This window comes from Myxocyprinus asiaticus, chromosome 19, assembly GCF_019703515.2.
Source record: "Myxocyprinus asiaticus isolate MX2 ecotype Aquarium Trade chromosome 19, UBuf_Myxa_2, whole genome shotgun sequence".
NCBI classification, from domain to species: Eukaryota; Metazoa; Chordata; class Actinopteri; order Cypriniformes; family Catostomidae; genus Myxocyprinus; species Myxocyprinus asiaticus.
In genome coordinates, this window is record NC_059362.1 from 31,640,697 (window position 1) to 31,660,084 (window position 19,388).

General features: G+C 43.9%; 1 protein-coding gene across 3 annotated transcripts in view; it reads right to left on the reverse strand.

Annotated features, from left to right (window-relative positions):
• Positions 1-19,388, reverse strand: part of LOC127456707 (syntaxin-binding protein 5-like) — a 133,368-nt gene that overhangs the window by 63,868 nt on the left and 50,112 nt on the right. For all 3 annotated transcript variants that reach the window (XM_051725214.1, XM_051725213.1, XM_051725215.1), the window contains exon 5: positions 10,524-10,658. In XM_051725214.1, the coding sequence (XP_051581174.1) occupies positions 10,524-10,658 (135 nt within the window). The remainder of the gene's footprint in view (positions 1-10,523; positions 10,659-19,388) is intronic.

The following is a 19,388-nucleotide window of genomic DNA, read 5'->3' on the forward strand; positions in this document are numbered from 1 at the left end:
CCTACCTTCACTTGGCACAGTAACTCAGTCACAAGGTCAATAAGTGTATTTGGTACAGAGAGAGTGAAAGAGCTCTGTTTGCATATGTTTGTGTGTGCATGTGTGTGTGTTTGAGAAAGTGGGTGGTTGGAGGGGTGCGTGGCAATACACAGTGGTGAAGGTATGATTGTGTTGAGTGAATGAACAATGTTCTCTTCCTTATACCTCAAGATTTTTAATTCATGTCCCCCCAATTCCCTCCCAATTCATCTCTCAGCCCTTACTTTAGGAGGAGTAGGTTGGTTTTAGAGAGCTGATCACCATGGCAACAAGAATAGGATGGGCAAATCTCATTCTGTAACTGCTACCCTCACTCTGCAGTTTCTCATTCATTCAAGACACCTTATGATAACATAATTTCATCCTTTTCACCTACATACACCCACTAACCCACAATCTGCATCTGTGGTCCAAAATAATGATTATACTATATTACAGTATGTATCTATTATCTCTCAAATCCTGTCTCCCAATTTCTCTCTCTCTCTCTCTCTCTCTCTAGCGGTGACCAAAAGCTGCAAAATTCTTCCTTTGCAGGCAGTATTCAGATTTAGGAAGAAAACAAGGCACATCCAAATTCAATACTTGCTTAACATCCTGTCTACTAAGATGCCTTCATCTGGTGGGTTTTTGAAAACAGCACAGACCCCTGTATCTTTCACTTCCAATGAAATCACACAATCCTGTTGTGTGTGATTCGATGGTTGGTAAAAAAAAAAATGGCTTTAGATGGAGTGGTTTAAAGAAGTAAATGAATTAATAATATCCTTTTTTTTCCCTTTTGTTTCAAGATTTCAAGACTCACTTTTCACAAGAAATCAGGTAAAAAACAGGAAAAAAAATTGTTGTCACTAAATATTTGCGTAGTTATCAAATAAAGCTCACTTGTTTCCTTTAGAAGGAACTTCTGCTGAACACAAATGAAGATTTTTAGAACAATATCTCAGCTCTGTAGGTCCAGATAATGCAAGTGAATGGTGATCCATCTTCAGAAGCGATATGACAGGTGTGAGTAAGAAACAGATCAATATTTACCAGTAAGTCATTTTTTACCATTAATCTCCACTTTCAGATTCACTTTTGCATTCTTCTTGGCAATTCACATTCTTCGTGTACATCGCCACCTACTGTTCGGGCTGTTCAAAGGTGGAGATTTATAGAAAAATCTTATATTTAAGACTTAAATATTGATCTGTTTCTCATCCATGCCTATCATATCACTTCAGAAAATATAGATTTAACCACTGGAGTGTTTTGGATTACTTTAATGCTGCCTTTATGTGATTTTTGAAGATTCAAAGTTCTGGTCACCATTCACTATTGTATAGACCTACAGAGCTGAGATATTCTTCAAAAAATCTTAATTTGTGTTCTGCAGAAGAAAGAAAGTCAAACACATCTGGGATGGCATGAGGGTGAGTAAATGAGGAGAGAATTTTCATTTTTGTTTAAACTATCCCTTTAAACCTAAACCTAACCGATCGTGGCATTAAAAGCACATGTGGGATGAAAAATGCAATAGCTGAAGCAACCAAGTTATTTTTGTGGTGATTTTATGACACTTTCGGCTCACTTGAGTGCTCTTCAAGTACCACAATCCTTTACATCGCAAGTGTAATATCTATCAGTTGAGCTACCACACAATTTGATTCCACCAAAAAAAGCTTGCATTAAAATGCAAACTGTAAAATGTATCGCCTTTAAAGTTATGCATTAAAGAAAAAGTGTTTAGATGTCATAAGACAGTATTTTGTGTGGAAGAGTACAATGAAGTGCATGTGTTTATGAACAGATAATTTTACTCACGATTTGTGTGAAAGGGAATACATTTCATTGTTGTTGTAGCCCCTCTAGTGTTCATTTAACCAGGTGCAACGTACCACCTAAAAATGTAGTCATAGTAACATGATTCTATGAGATGGGGTTGGAAAAATTGGGCAGAGAGGCAGCAGCGCAGCTGCCTTAAATTTGAGACACAATCTCTGTCTATTTCTATCTTTTCTGATTGTGTGGAAATCATGTTGACTTCAAATTCAATTTCCTGTCATTAGGTAAAATCACAGGGAAAGAGCAAAAAGGCACAGCATCCACTCCCATCCCTACCTGCTGCTTGTGTTGAGTGTGCATGTATGCGTGTATAATCCAGGATGCAATTTGCTCACATTTTAAGGGAGTGCATCCATTTGCTTTAAGCAGCAACACCTGTCGTTCAAATTGAGTGTCTGAAATGGATGTCAGGCAGTTAACAGACCCCCTCTATAAACATCATGAAGGCATCCTCTATATACTGCTTCTACATACACAATCACAGCATGCCTCACAATTTACTGCTGTCTGTCCAACCTTGGCCAAGGAGAGATCCATACATCACATTGTTGGCAGAGATCTAGATTTATGACAGAGTGCTGTCACACTAACAGATATGCACACATAGAGACAGTCCCGTCGAACCCCTGAGACAGTCTGCCTTTCAGGAGGGCACGGAGCTGACCCCTCCTGCCCGGCTTTATATGCAGAGATTGACTTGTGCCATAGTGCTGTGTACCCAGGTATAGCTTAAAAATGTCAACCACCTGCTATCGCAACCCCTGTAACATGCTGCAATATGTGCTTGTCAATGTGGCATCATCCCATTATGCCAACCCTTAATCCTCTGGCAGCCTACACAGTAGAGTGCCAACCTACATGCCCCCTTCCACCAAACAACCCAGAGCTTCTGACACCTGCAGCCACAAACTGCTTCTCTCAATGATTGGAATCACGCCAACATCACCCACCACCATGTTATCAACCCTACTGCAGAATGACACGCCAGATTTCTCCCTCCCTCCCAAACACAAACACACACCATCATGGTTAGCTGCTGTGGTGATGATACTGCTGTGAAGTACATGAAAGGGAGTGTGTGTTTACAGCCTCCTTGGTTTAAATACACAAAGACACACTTGAATGGCACTGGCACTGAATGGCAAAGGGTAGAGTAAGAGCTATGCAGGGGAAGGGGGCATAAAGAAAGAAAGGAGAGCAAATGCAATTTTTGTTTACAGTATCTTAAAATCCTAATGAATCTTATCTATTGTTCCCTATCTGTCACTTATCATTGTTCCCTATCTGAACGAGATGTTGTGTCGATGTAGTGACACTAGGGGTCACTCTTGGGAGCCCGAGACACCTCTGGTCTTTGATAAAAGGCCAATGAAAATTGGCGAGTGGTATTTGCATGCTATACAGGTATACAGGTATAAAAGGAGCTGGTATGCAACCAATCATTCAGATTTTCTCTTCGGAGCCGAACGGTCATGCTCACTGAGCTGAATTCCCACGACTGTTCATTCACCTCTGCTGGATCTGACGGCGCATTTCAGCGGCTTCTCCCCCCTCTGCACTGGTGCACTGCAGAGAATGCCCCTGGGTGCTTCGGCAGAAATAAGAGCATATTTCTCTAAAAGAGTATATTTCTCTAAAAGAGCGGCACACACGGAACGTCTGTTTAAAGACGCATCTTTTTAAAGATGCCTTTCCGATTGTGTGTTATTCCTGGTTGCGCTCGTTATCTCTCACCTTCTGACGGTCACGATCACTGTCTTTCGTGTCTGGGCACTGCTCACGCGGAGACAGAGTGTTCGTGGATGGTCATGTCCTCATTGCGAGGACATGTCCATGGCAACGATGCAGTCGCGGCTCGCCTTTGTAAGAAAGCAAGCCACCCCAGAGGCTCCCCGCCTCGGTCCTTTTACCCACGGGTATGAGGCCAGCGCGGCTAGCACTGGGGGCGATTTGGGGACCCCAATGTGACCGCCTCCGCCGGGTATCCCCTGGCAGACCTCCCATTCCCCAGCACGCTCGTCTGCCCCGATCGGGCTTCCGGATGAGTCCGCTGGCTCGTCTCACGGCGAGTTCGAGCATCGGAGAGCGGGCTCGTCCAGTCGGACGCGGAAGCCTCAGATGGGCTCCTCCCTTCGGGGATGATTGCTCGCGGCACCGCTCAAAGCCATGCCCCACCCCCGTTCCTTTCTTCCCGGAAGTGCATGAAGAGCTGACAAGGTCATGGGAGGCACTTTTTTACTGCCCGGTCCCGATCTTTTCAGCTTCCCCGCCCTCACTACCCTCGATGGTGGGGCGGCCAAGGGCTATTCGGCAATCCCCCGGTGGATAAAGGCGCTCGCGGTGCACCTATGCCTGCAAAGCACCGCCACCTGGCGTGGGTACCCAAAGCCCCGTCCAAGGCCTGTAGGTTTACGTCGTCTCTGATGGCCAAGGCCTACGGTACCGCTGGACAAGTCGCCTCTGCCCTGCACGGCATGTCTCTACTGCAAGTCCGCCAAGGCGCTAAAGGAACTGCACGAGGTAGTTGCAGAACCCGTGAAAGGCTTCAAAGCGCCCTTGAGACAGGCAACCCAGGGACGATGAAACCCGCTGCTCTGGAGCTGGTAAGCAGACCTCTCCATCTTTTTGTTACCTTTGCATTTAATTGTGCTGCATGCCCAAGTGGCTGGAGTACTCAAGAGTTAAGCAAGAGCGGTTTCCTTGTTCCCTGGGTCACGTATCAGGTGTGCACAGCCGTCATCACGACCACCGTCCACCACTCTAATTGGCAGGTTTGGAACTCCAGCGGCGGTCTCCCGCCCCTGAGCGCCCAGCTGTGGCACAAATCCGCCCCCGATGTGACAGTCTCCACAGGTCACGAGGACAGGCCTCTTCCTCCCCGTCCCAGGCTGTTCCGAGGGTGGTCAAAAGGAGCCAGGTAAGTGCTTTGATGTCCTTAGACTCAGCACGGCCATGACATGGTGTGGCACCTCGAGCTCCGCCCCGCCGCGAGGCCCCACCAGCAGGTACGTCCAACGATGTTGTCCCTTTGGTCCCCCTTGCGCGGAACTTGGACGCGTGGCTTGCATTTTCCAATCCATCACGATGGCTGGTCCGGACCGTCTGACTCAGCTACGTGATTCAGTTCGCCAGGCGTCCGCCCAGGTTCAGTGGTGTCCACTTCACCTTGGTGAAGGACGAAAACGCTGCTACCTTGCACGGAGATCGCTACCCTCCTACGGAAGGACGCGATAGAACCTGTCCCTCCAGCCGAGATGAAGGGGTTTTACAGCCCCTACTTCATCATACCGAAAAAAGGCGGTGGGTTGCGGCCAATTTTGGACCTGCGAGTACTGAACCGGGCTTTACACAGACTCCCGCTCAAGATGCGGACGCAAAAACGCATTCTGGCGAGCGTCCGGCATCAAGAATGGTTCGTGGCGGAAGACCTGATGGACGCGTACTTCCACGTCTCGATCCTTCCTCGACAAAGACTCTACCTGCAGTTTGCATTCGAGGGTCAGGCTTATCAGTACAAGGTCCTCCCTTTCGGCCTGTCCCTGTCTCCTCGCATCTTCACGAAGGTCGCAGAGGCAGCCCTTTCCCCGCTAAGGGAGGTGGGCATTTGCATTCTCAACTATCTCGACGACTGGCTAATCTTAGCTCACTCTCGGGACATGTTGTGCGCACACAGGGACTTGGTGCTCTCACACCTCAGCCGACTAGGGCATTGGGTCAACTGGGAAAAGAGCAAGCTCCTCCCGGTTCAGACATCTCTTTTCTCGGTTTGGAGTTGGACTCAGTCTCTTTGACAGCACGCCCAGTCGGTGTTGGTCTGTTTGAAGGCGTTCAAACAGAAAACAGTGCTTCCACTGAAACTTTTTCAGAGGCTCCTGGGCCATATGGCATCCTCAGCGGTAGCCACCCCACTCGGGTTGATGCATATGAGACCACTTCAGCACTGGCTTCAGACTCGAGTCCCGAGATGGGCATGGCGCTGCTGGACACATCGCACGGTCATCACGCCGGTCTGTCACCGTCTTTTCAGCCCTTGGACCGACCTCTCATTTCTATGGGCAGGTGTTACCCTAGAACTGGTCTCCAGGCGCGTCGTGGTCATGACGGATGCCTCCAAAACGGGCTGGGGTGCTGTTTGCAATGGGCACGCAGCTGCCAGCTTGTAGACGGGTCCGTGACTGCATTGGCACATCAACTGCCTCGAGTTGTTGGCAATTCTGCTCGCCCTGCAGAGGTTTCGGCTGTTGATCCAGGGCAAGCACGTGTTAGTTCAGTCAGACAACACGGCAACGGTAGCATATGTCAACCGCCAAGGCGGTCTGCGCTCTCATTGTATGTCACAACTCGCCCACCGTCTCCTCCTCTGGAGTCAGCAGCACTTCAAGTCGCTGCGAGCCACTCACATCCCGGGCAACCTCAACACTACAGCGGACGTGCTGTTATGACAAGTTACCCTCAGGGGAGAATGGAGACTCCACTCGAGTCGATTCGGACAGGCACAGGTGCACCTGTTCGCCTCCCAAGAATCCTCCCCACTGCCCGCTCTGGTACGCCCTGACCGAAGCCCCCCTTGGCATAAATGCGCTGGCACACAGCTGGCCCCTTGGCATGCGCAAATATGCGTTTCCCCCTGTGAGCCTACTTGCACAGACCCTGTGCAAGGTCAGGGAGGACGAGGAGCAGGTCGTCCTGGTAGCACCCTTCTGGCCCACCCAGACGTGGTTCTCGGACCTCACACTCCTCACGACATTCACCCCCTGGCGAATTCCCCTGAGGAAGGACCTTCTTTCTCAGGGACGGGGCACCATCTGGCACCCGTGACCAGACCTCTAGAATTTCCATGACTGGCCCCTGGACGGGACGCAGAAGACCTAAGCGGTCTACCGCCTGCGGTGGTAGACACAATCACTCAGGCTAGGGCCCCCTCTACGAGGTGCCTGTATGCCTTTAAGTGGCGTCTGTTCGCTAAGTGGTGTTCTTCCCAACGGAAAGACCCCCAGAGATGTGCAGTCGGATCAGTGCTTTCCTTCCTGCAGGATAGGTTAGAAGGGAGGCTGTCCCCTTCCACCTTGAAGGTGTATGTTGCCGCCATAGCAGCACACCACGACACAGTCGACGGTAAGTCCTTAGGGAAGCACGACCTGATCATCAGGTTCCTGAGAGGCACCAGGAGGCTGAATCCCCCCAGACTGCGCCTCGTTCCCTCATCGGACCTTTCTGTAGTTCTTCAGGGTCTACAGACAGCCCCCTTTGAGCATTTGCAGTCAGCCGAGCTTAAGGCACTCTCCTTGAAGACTGCCCTCCTGACTGCGCTCACTTCCATCAAGAGGGTAGGAGAACTGCAAGCGTTCTCTGTCAGCGAAACGTGCCTGGAGTTCGGTCCGGGCTACTCTCACGTGATCCTGAGACCCCGACCGGGCTATGTGCCCAAGGTTCCCACGACCACTTTTAGGGACCAGGTGGTGAACCTGCAAGCACTGCCCCAGGAGGAGGCAGACCCAGCCCTGTCGTTGCTGTGTCCAGTGCGCGCTTTACGCATCTATTTGGATCGCACACAGAGCTTTAGGATCTCTGAGCAGCTCTTTGTCTGCTTTGGTGCACAGCGGAAAGGAAGCGCTGTCTCCAAGCAGAGCACTGGCTCTATCGCCCACTGGCTCATTGACGCATAACTATGGCATATCACGCCCAGGACATGCCGCCCCCGGTAGGGCTACGAGCCCATTCTACCAGGGGTGTAACGGCCTTCTGGGCCCTGGCCAGGGGTGCCTCTCTAACAGACATTTGCAGAGCAGCAGGCTGGTCAACACCCAACACCTTTGCAAGGTTCTACAACCTCCGGGTGGAACCGGTTTCATCCCAGGTAGTGGCACGCAATACAAGCGGATTAGCCCGGGATAGCCGGCTGGGTGTATCGCTTGCACATAGCGCCTTCCACCTCCTTTTGAGCTGAAGATGTGCGCCATTAATTCCCAGTAGTGTTCACAAACTTTGTTCCCTGGTTGACTTCCTCCGAGCCCTGAGGCAGTTGAGTTTTCTGAGAGACTCGCTGCCGGCCCAGTACACATGCTAACTAAGAGTCCTGTTCTGGGGTAGGTGCTCCGCATGTGGCGGTTCCCTGTAAGGCTAACCCCATGCGATATATATCTTCCACTAATTCGTTTCCCTGTTGGCAAACTGCGTCTTCCTTGGGCAGAGCCCCTCTGCCCCAGTCTCCATGTTTGTAGTAACTCCTCCCCCGCTGGGCAGTATCTACCTTGAAGACTCTCCACATGGTTGGAAAGACCATGTGACGTATTTTTCCACTTAAATATCACCCCTTCTCTTTGGGCGAGGTGTGGTCTCCAAGGTGTCTTCCCCTTGGGAGGGACACCCCCCGACTAGACCTGGTGGCCCAGTCGGATAATCCCCCTTCTTTTTTAGGGAGTGGAAAAAAAGAAGGGGAAAAGAGGCCATGACTGGGTTAGCCTGTCTCTATCTTTTGGGTAGTCGACTTGTCCCCAAAGGGCCGTTCGACACTCATAACTATGTTGGGGGAGGTTACGTGTCAACCTGGTGTGCTGGCTATGAGGCACACAGTAGTCTGCCAACCACACACCGTTAGTTCACGTAACACAGTTCAGCCAGTTGTGGCTTTACATATAGGGACCCCTAGTGTCACTACATCGACACAACGTCGAGTGAGTGACAGATAGGGAACGTCATGGTTACTTGTGTAACCTCCGTTCCCTGATGGAGGGAACGAGACGTTGTGTCCCTCCTGCCACAACGCTGAACTACCCGCTGAAATGGCCGGACCTTATATCGGCTCCTCAGTATAAAACCTGAATGAGTGGTTGCATACCAGCTCCTTTTATATCCATATGTCCGGGGGAGTGGCATGCAAATACCACTCGCCAATTTTCTTTGGCCTTTTATCAAAGACCAGATGTGTCTCGGGCTCCCAAGAGTGACCCCTAGTGTCACTACATCGACACAACGTCTCGTTCCCTCCATCAGGTAACAAGTAACCATGACGGTTTCTGCCTGGGAGATGGGACACAACATCCAAAGACGTCCGTCTAACACATGTATACTGTACAATTAAAACAGCCCAGACAGGATACAAGAATGCATTGTGGGTTAACAGAACCTAAATCTACCTCAGACAGATTTACAAACTCGATTGCAAAATTGATTGCTGTGTGTATGGTAGGTCACAGATAGGCCTAAGTATTGTCATACCATATAAATAATTAGATAATAATTTTTAAATGTTTGACACCTGTAATTTTTACATTTATTCTGGTGCAATGCATTACTCTTGAAACTTCCCTTATAATAGAACTGTCCATTACAGTTGACACCATTTTTGCTTGCTTTTACAAAATCAGGGACAACTCGAATTTAATACCACAGATGCAGTAGATAGAGCTAATGTTAACTCCAAACATTTTGTAAAAAAAAAATAAAAAAAAATAAAGAAATCAGCTCTTAGAAATCTAAAAGGGATGGTTCACCCAAAAATGAAAATTCAGCCATTGTTTACTCACCCCTGTGTTGTTATAACCCCACATGACTTTCTATATTTTTTTAACACAAAGGGAGAAATTGTGAAAAAAAAGTTTTTCTCAGTGATGTCATACAATGGCAGTATATTATGACAACACCTTCAAGCTTCAAAAGTACACAAAAGTATAATTCAGAAGTCTAATAAATTATTCGATGAGACTCATGATTGTTATGAAAGCATATGATAATTTATTAGACTTCTGAATTATACTTTTGTGTCCTTTTGAAGCTTGAAGAGGTGGTCACCATAAGCTGCCATTTATTACATGCCATTTATTATTTCACAATTTCTCCCTTTGTGTTAAGAAAAGAAAGTAATTTGTGTTATAACAACAAGGGTGAGTAAACAATGGCTGAATTTTCATTTTTGGGTGAACTAATCCTTTAAATAGTATGTGTAAGAGAAAGAGAGAGACAGTGGAGAAAATGTTCTGCTCAGTGACGTGAGATGAAAACCACATTGATTTGCCCCTTTAGTTATTCACTACAGGTACAACAGCATAGGGCAGAGTGTTTCTTTCAACAATTGCCCTTTCTGTCACAAGAAACGAAATGTCTGCCTGTGTGTGTGTGTGTGTGTGTGTGTGTGTGTGTGTGTGTGCGAGGGAGAGAGAGAGAGAAAGAGAGAGAGAGAGAGAGAGAGAGAGAGAGAGAGAGAGTGTGAGTGAGTGAGTGAGTGAGTGAGTACAAAAAGCAGCAGCAAGACAGGGCATCTGTCTATCCCAAAACTGCTGTGATGTGACACCTGTAAATGCATGTGTGTCTACACTGTCTGGGTCTCAAAGGCACTGAAGCCTTTTATACGGGTCAAGAAAGAAAACAAAACTGCTGACTAAATGTTTGAATTAATAATTGAAGAACTCAGGGCATCTATGGAACGCAGGAGAAAGACCGAAGGAGAGAAAGTGAAGTGAGGCGAGAGAGAAAACGCCAATCTGTGATCAGTGACAATTTAAAATGCCATTTGACTGAAATGATTGCTCAGTTGCAAATAAATAATAACAAGGCTACAGGAACAATGACAGATGTGATGTGTGATAAATTGCAAATCAGTTGTAAGATTCCAGGGCTCAGAGATTACATTACATTTTATAGGTGTGTGCAGCACTCACAGTTCAATGGCTTTGTTCCACATGATGGTATATCCTGAGAGGGTAAACGATTCCACATTCACAATGTGGATGTTTCCTCGTTCCGAGCCGATGTACAACCATTTGCTTTGGAAGGGCAGATGACAGAACGTTATCCTAAGAACGAGAAATAAAGAAGAGTTTAACTTGTTGATAATCTTATTAATAAAAGAATAGGACAGTTCTCATTTTCAAAAACACAACCCATAATTAAGAAAAAATACAAAAAAAAGATCTGAAATAATATTTCAATTGTTTCTCATACCCAGCAATGAGATTAAATTTAGAGCAAATGGAGACTTTTGTTTTAATTCACAAAGTTGTCTGAGAAAAAGACCCTAGTAATCTCCTCTAAAGTTTCAGAGATTCACAAATTGTTCTCATATTGCAGAAGTCTTCAATAAAACCTTTTTCAATTCTTTAAAGACCAAATCATTTGAGTTATGCATTTAAAATGTTTTATAAAACAAAAAAATAAAGTTTCCCAAACCCCCCCCATTGGTCGCCCAAACAGGTAGTTCTGCCCAAAATTCATGCCATTGGTCCAGCCAATGTTTCCATGAGCGCATTTATTGTACACCCACAGCTATACGCTGACCACTATAAAAAATTTGCTTATTTAAATAAACCGGCAACATAAGAAAACCGCTCTAACGTGAGATTTTAAATCATAGCATTATTCTCAGCTTTTGATGTCAGAATGTAAACAGGCATGTGCACACCACATATAAACACTGCATGTAACATGAAACACGAAATCTGTGTAATGGGAAAAAAATCTATGTGTGTCGATAGTTTTTTGCTTTAACCGTTTGGGTTTGCTTAAACCCTGAAAGGAAAACCGCTTAAAGCGTTTATATAACTTTGCACGTTTATATATTATACCACTTACATATTTTACATATGTTTACAATATGCTTACATTTAGGTGAAATCAATCTACGAATGGCTTTACATATTTTGTTGTCTATCCTCATTAAGCTTGGATAGAACAAAGTATTTTAACATAAAAAAAAAATTACACACTTTGCCTTTAAATATACTGTAAAGTAGCTAAGAACTTCATAAAGTCTCCAAGCTTCAAAAGCTATAGTGCTTGCAAAATGTAGTACATACAAATTTTGGATATTGACAATCACATGCTCCATCGAAGAACCATGCACTTTTCTACCAGCCAAACATGTCTGCATGTAATTTATGTTATTCCTGAGTGAAAAAAAATGCTTAGTTTAGCTGAGCTGCTAGAGTTCTGCTTACTCAACTGAAATGTACTTTGCAGTAAGTCTCAAAGGAACGAGAGTACAGGAAGCTCTCAGTTACTGGAGTCAAAGTCTGGGCTTCTGTTTAATCACTACTAAAACAGACATATTACTCAGTCTTGGGATAATCTAAAGAATTTCTCCGTCAAAACACACATGCTTCATGTTGAACAAATTTTTTGAAAATATTGGAGCAAATGTAATACATTTAATTAACAATAACCTTGTTTGTTTTTGTGCTGGGCAGACGGTTTGCCTCTCACCTCTTTCACACTGCTTTCTCTCAGCAATATACAGACATCCACACACACAAACACACCTGTGCCCAACATTTCACATCAGCACCTTGCAGCATCATAAATATATTTATGAGTGGAAGAGTGTTGAAATACCATGTACTGTATCGCACTCAACACACTTTTTTCCACAGATGTGCACACACACACACACACACACACACACAAATAATCTGGAAGAAGACACTGATAGAAAACAAAAAAATATTGAGCTATTCAGAGGAAACACGAACGTGATCTTTTTTAACATGCAAGTAAGAGTTTTCTTATTCTGTGACACACTAATGCAAAAAAAAAAAAAAAAAACAGCTTTCAAAAGAAGCCCATGCCCTATGATTGTAATAGCATACTATCATAATACTCTTAGTATTTCTGCTGTATCCACAGTACACTGTAGAAATAGTAAGGGTGTAAATTTCACAGAGGAGGCTCAGGACAAAAAAAGCAGAGTAAAAATAAAGGGAATTTATTTTATACAAAAAAATAAACAAACAACCAACATAAACTACCCCGTAGGGGAAAAATACAAAGTAAAATTCAGGCTGGGGCAGAAAGCAGCGGGGAACAGGACCGGGTAGGGAGAAACAGGACAGGAAACTAGACCGACCAACAGACTGACTGGAATAAACAAACACACAAGACGAACTGGCCCTGGACAGCACACATGAGGAGACTAAAATAGGGAGAGAAATCAACAGGTTAAAAAGACTGGGCAGGTGTGACTAATAAACTAATAATGGGCAAACAAGGAGGCGGGGTATGACACAAGACAGAGAGGCACATGGCGATACAGAAACAAAAAAAAGCCACGTGCTCTCACAAGACAACAAAACACCCGAATGGCATGAGCGCACATCGCCAAGACAATAAGTCAATATACGCTTATGCCAACCGGCAAACAAGATGAGAGAATACGTAGCAACGGCAAACAAAGTGATGCCACGCATTCTCACACTAAACAAAACCTAAGCGTACATCGCAAGGCAAACACCACACGATGCACGCAACAGGCGACAAAAACAAGAGTTCGGTCACACACAAACCTGAAATCTCAGACCGAAGTGACCAAACCTCAGCACAACGTGAAGACAGCTCGCGACCCGGGTGCGCAGTGCAAAGCGAGCGCAACACACATCCATGGTTGCAAGAGACAGACATAGAACATGGAGCCTGAGTCCAGATCCCAACACAGACTGAAACTGAACCAGACAGGGAAGTCAGGATCCAGATACCATGCTCCAGACATGAAACAAAAGACAGCTCACGACCCGGGCGCACAGCGCAATGCGAGGCGCACCCGTGTTCGTGAGAGACAGTCATAAACTACTGGCATAAGTGCATGTCGCCAAGATGATATAAGCACGATTCACCCATGTCAATAACAGACAGAACATGGAGCATGAGTGTCCAGATCCCAACACAGACCGAAACCGAACCAGACAGGAAGTCAGGATCAAGACACCATGCTCCGGACATGAAACAAGACAGACCAAAGAGCGCACGGCAGGGAATTCAACCGAAACCGTGCCCTCACACAAAGACAGACTATGCAACACAAGACAGACATGGGACAATGATGTCATGGTCCTGTCAAGACAGAAACCCAGACTGACAGAGTGACAGGACCGTGGAAGGCTCAGGCGCTGGCTCGTTGACCGTGCCAGGCGTGGGCCCTGGCTCGTTGACCGTGGCAGACGTGAGCACTGGCAGAGACTGGGGAATGGCCTCCATGGTCATGAGCACCAGCAGAGACTAGGGAATGGCCTCTGTGGCCGTGGGCACTGGCAGTGACAGGGGAACAGCTTCCGTGGCTTTGAGCGCAGGCAGTGACGGAGAAATGTCCTCCATGGTCGTGGGCACTGGCAATGACAAGGGAACGACCTCCGTGGTCATGGGCACCGGCAGTGACAGGGAAACAGCCTCCGTGGCTGTGAGCATAGGCAGTGACAGGGGAATGACCTCCGTGGTCGTGGGCACTGGCAGTGGCAGGGGAATGACCTCTGTGGTCGTGGGCACCGGCAGCGACAGGGAAACAGCCAGTACATTGTGTACATACAGTGTACATTGTGTACACAAACAAACAAACTCACATACACACACATAAAGGTTTGTCGTTCTATCATTGTGGGGATTTTCCATTGACTTCTATTGTTTTTAATACTAGGCTAATTATATTTTCTATTCATTAACCCTTCACCTTACCCCTAGACCTAAACCTAACCCTCACAGAAACTGTGTGGGCTGTTGGTTGGCACAATGTAGTGCACCTGCACCATGCACCTGCACACACACACACACACACACACACACACACACATACACACACTGGAAATACAATCATTGCTTCTCAACCCCCTTGTAATGTCATTTTTTTTGTGTGTGTGTGAGTGTGTGTAGTAGAACAAATAGAAAAGCATGTTTCCACACACAAGAACATTCACAAATATTAACAGTCCTCCACGTGTTGTAGTGAGGCGTATGTTTGTGTTCAGATGGCTTCTGTAACGGTGTGATATGAGCTCAACGAGTGATTTGCACGACAGACTGATGCCTTGCACTCCTGACATTTGGCTTGCTCTTTACTGAGCACTTCAACCTGCAGGGACAAGAGCAAATCCATTCAGAAACATCCTTTAAAACTGCCCACCTCTCTGATCATTTGTCATGTTAGGGTATCAGTACAGTGGAAAGAAGGATGTTGTCAAGTCAGTTCATCTCTAAAACAATTAGAAAGTTTGAAATGTTGATTTTATCGACTTTGGTTCATCTGGAAGAATTCAATGTGAACATTTTACAGCTCTGAAGACTTGTGGCACTGGGTTCACTGAACAAAAACAAGAAGATTTAAAATCAATTGACAAAATGTGCTTGAGGCAAGTCAGCCGTATAAGACACAATTGACCAGCTGCACACAACAATAGGAACCAGCTACAGTATGACATGGGGGAAAGAATCTGCTTTAAATGAGCTCCATTTCATTTAATTCTGTAAACACTTTACAGGGGCAAATTTGCAGTTTAAATCATGTTTTATTTTATTTTTTGTCAGACTGTTTGCAACAGGTATAATGTCTTAAAGAGATAGTTCAACTCAAAAATGATAATTCTGTCAACATTTGATTTTTACCCTTATGTTCTTCCAAACCCGTATGACTTTCTTTCTTGCGTAGAGCACAAAAGAGATGTTAGGCATAATGACCTTAAAATGGGCCTCATTCATGAAACTTTCGTAAATATATAAGAAAATTCGGAGTAAATTGTGCATAAAATGGATGTTCCCGAAAACTTTCAGCAGGATTCACAAACGCTTCGTACTCCCCTGATTTGTTAGTAAAACGTGTGTATGTTAGCGAATCCAAAACATTTGTAAAGAGGGCGTGTGTGCATGTTCCTTCACAATTATCATAATCCACGCCAATGAAATCACCATATAAGGAAGGTACCAGACTCACTAGTAAATGCTTTTAACATCTATGCAGAAAAGAAATTAAATTGTTTTCATGAGCATTCACATTGTAAATTTTGTATGTAAAAAAACACAATAGCATCTCAGAGAAAGTGAGGACTTACTGTCTTTGCATGTCTTTGCCGTCATTTGATGCTCTTTTGTGAATCAAACCATTCAAGTCAATAAAAATGGTTTGACATGAGTGTAAACAAATTTCAGTTCACGCTGGCAGGAGGATGTCCACATCATTAACCTTCTCTGGTTCAGTTCACAGCGCATCACCAGCATCATTTGTGAAACTTCTCAGGTAAATCATGATGGTAACAGTGATATACAGTACTTGCAACAGGAAGAATCTTTAGAGAAACTAATAGAATGCCTAAAGAAAATCTTTTACCAAAAATATATTTCTATTTTTCCTTTGTTGTACTGTGTATGCACATGCCCGTGATGTGTTTATTTATGGATTGAACAGCATTAGCATTGACCATACGTTATTAATGTTACAAATTTACGTTATAATTTTTTCATTACTTAATTTCACTTCTGTCAAAACATAGTCATGACCGTTTGCCTGAAAGAACATAACACATTCAGATGTCTTACGCATGATTTACACATGGTTGGGAGCAGGTGTAAATTTTGTTCGTACCAACTAACGTTTTTTAAATACAATAACTTTCATGAATCCGAGAATTTACATCAGAATGGCTTTACGAACAATTTACACAAAAATTCATTCTGCTCGTGTTACATGAATGAGGCCCATTGTGTAAAAAAAAAAAAAAAAAAAAAAAAAAAAGATGCAATAAAAGTGAATGAAACATACTGCCTAAAATAATATTTTGTGTTCCATGTAAGAAAGAAAGTCATATGGGTTTGGAACAACATGAGTGTCAGTAAATGATGACATAACTTTCATAGGTAAACTATCCTTTTAAGTGAAGCAAAAGCAATTTAAAAGCATTTTAGTCACACAGTAATAGCATCTCTCTGCTTTCTCCTCCAGAATTAATCTAGAGAAAATTTTTAAGGGGTACTTTTGACGTCTAGTCTGGAAACAGACAGACTAAGGCGTTCTTTAACAGGCTGTTCCTCTCTCATCCCTCTCTGGTTGTTGTAACATCTTCAGACAGCTTCCTGTCAGAATGTCAGCCCATGTGATGGCCATGGCGTCTTGACAGTATAGGTTGAACTAAGTTCCTTTCAAAAGTATATTTCCAGAGAAAAACATCCTTTAACAACTCAGAAAGTGTTTTGTGGATTGATGCTTGATCCTAAAAAAGGTGATTACTTTATAGATAATAGTTGGTTGTATGGAGTATTCTGGCTTTTATTTATTCATGTAGCAGACAATTTTAAACAAAGCAACCTAGAATTAAGCAATATCACACATGCAGTCAAGCTGATATTCAGTACAACTAGGGATGCACCGATACTACTTTTTCTCCTCCAATCCGATTCCGATATCGGAAATCTCAGTATCGGCCGATACCGATCCCGATCCGATACCAGTGTTGTTGTTTTTTTTTTTTGCATAATCAGTTTAGAATATCTTTACATTATTGTGTGGAACTAATTGGGAGTACTCTTTACTATGTAAAGAAACACAAACCTCTAACTACACATTATTTCAATATAAATGTATAGCTTATTAAGAAAAACTTCATTGTTAACTAGTATACTGGATAATGTAGCAGCAAAATTAACAGTATTTCCAGTATAACTCATCAGTAGAATTTTTTTTTTGCAACATTTTTTCAACTTGTATCTGGATTTTAAAGGATTCAGATCTCTATTTTGTTCAATTTAGTTGTAAGATATCAGCTCACTTTTCATTCACACAGTTATTTTTTGGAACCCATTCAAATTAAATATAATTATAAATTGTAAACAAAGGATAATAATAAAAATATATTATAATAGTAATATATAGTAATATATCTCAATCGTGCACCTTTTGTCTCGGATCCACCGGTCTCTCTCTCTCTTTCTGCCTCACTGCTGTCATAGCACTCACTCTCCCCTGAGTTCTGATTACACGCACCTGCATATCATTAGTGGCTAATCAAGGACTGCATATATACCCCGCTTTCACACACACTCTTCGTTTGTTCTCATCGATAGTATCTCTGAGACTCCCACACCTTTCTACTATGTCAAACATACCTGTGTCTTCATTATTCCCTGCAAGTATCATAAGGCTGTTGTGAGTTATCTGTTCATCGTGTCTATACCCTGTCTGGATATTACTAACCTGCTGTTTGCCACTCTGCTCAACTGGATTTACTCACAATGTTTACATCACTGTTTCAATCATCTGTTCAATAAACCCTGCTACTGAGTTCATATCTCTGCCTCCGTGAGTCTCTCCGTGACACCTTCAACTTTTAAACCCTTACGCTTTTATTTTTTACATTCTGAACTCTCCAGGATGTCCTGTATGTGTCTGTTTGTAGGCAAGTTCACAGTAGTTTAATTAGCTTCTTATTCAAATTCTGGTAAAAATGCACCTCCGGTGCCGTTCTAAATGCATATAAGTGAACCGAACTATTGAGCATCTACATCTGAGATGTTGTTCGTGAGTAGTGATCAAATATTGCTCACCACGTGAAGGCTAAAAATAGGTGCGTGCATGTGTAAACAGAGCAGCACCATTCAATAACACGCTGGGGCTGTGCATGCATTTTATATGTTTACTTATTAAACACAGCCTACTGTGATTCACAGAGCTATTGCACATCTTCAAGTGGCTTTGAATAAAATGCACGAGTCATATGAACTACTTTGTGTTTTAATGGTTCTTTTATATCATTTTTTGAGCTTGACAGTAACAAACATGATTAACACACAGTATCAGATTTGGATCGGGCTCGTCGGACTGATACCCGATCCGTTTAAAAACATCAGTATCGGAGCCGATACCGATCCAGGTATCAGATTGGTGCATCCCTAAGTACAACAGCATAATTGTGAGTGTGATAGTACTTTTAAACAACAGTTTTATAAACAAGAAGTTAATATAGATTATACAACAGTTTGTTTTGGTCCTTGAATCTGATTGGACGAGAGACATTCCAAGAGTGCTGATAACTCACACCATCAGCACTGGGAAACAGCTTCAGCATTGCTGCACATCACAGCCGATCTCAAGAAATATACAAGAATGTTTTCCATGTTTTCTCTCTGACAACAAAACACTTGAACATAAGTGAAATACTCTTAGGATAATTCTAATAATCTTAGGCTGAGGAATAGAGTTAAACTTACAGCTGCAGCATTACTGTTTATCACTGCAAAATTATCACATGCTCAGTCTCTCACTCTCTCTCACACTCTCTCTCTCTCTCTCTCTCATACACACACACACACACACGTCTTTGATTCTCCAATAACTTACTAGAAACAGCCCAAGCTGTCATTACTACTGTAGTTCTAAAGTGCTGTTTTTAGTAACTGAGGCTTGGACGCATCTTTCGAACTTGCAACAGCATATCCTGTGGTATAAGAAAGTAGTTCCACACACAATAGGTTTTTTTTTGGGACAGTCCAGTTTTTTCCTACTTATATATTTACTTGTCCATTGAACTGTTTTATAAAAGCAATATCACAGTCAAAATCGTGCTGTATTGTCTGTCTATCAGCACAGCTGTGATTCGGACGTAGGTACGAGGCCGCAAACAGCACTTCTGCTTGTGTGATATTGCCACAGGTGAGTAGTAACGAGCAACATTTACTCGGTTATATTTACTTGAGTAACTTTTTGGGAAAAAATTTACTTTTAAGAGTATGTTTTATGGTGGGTACTTTTCACTCTTAAGTAAATTTCTGATGAAAAAAAAATT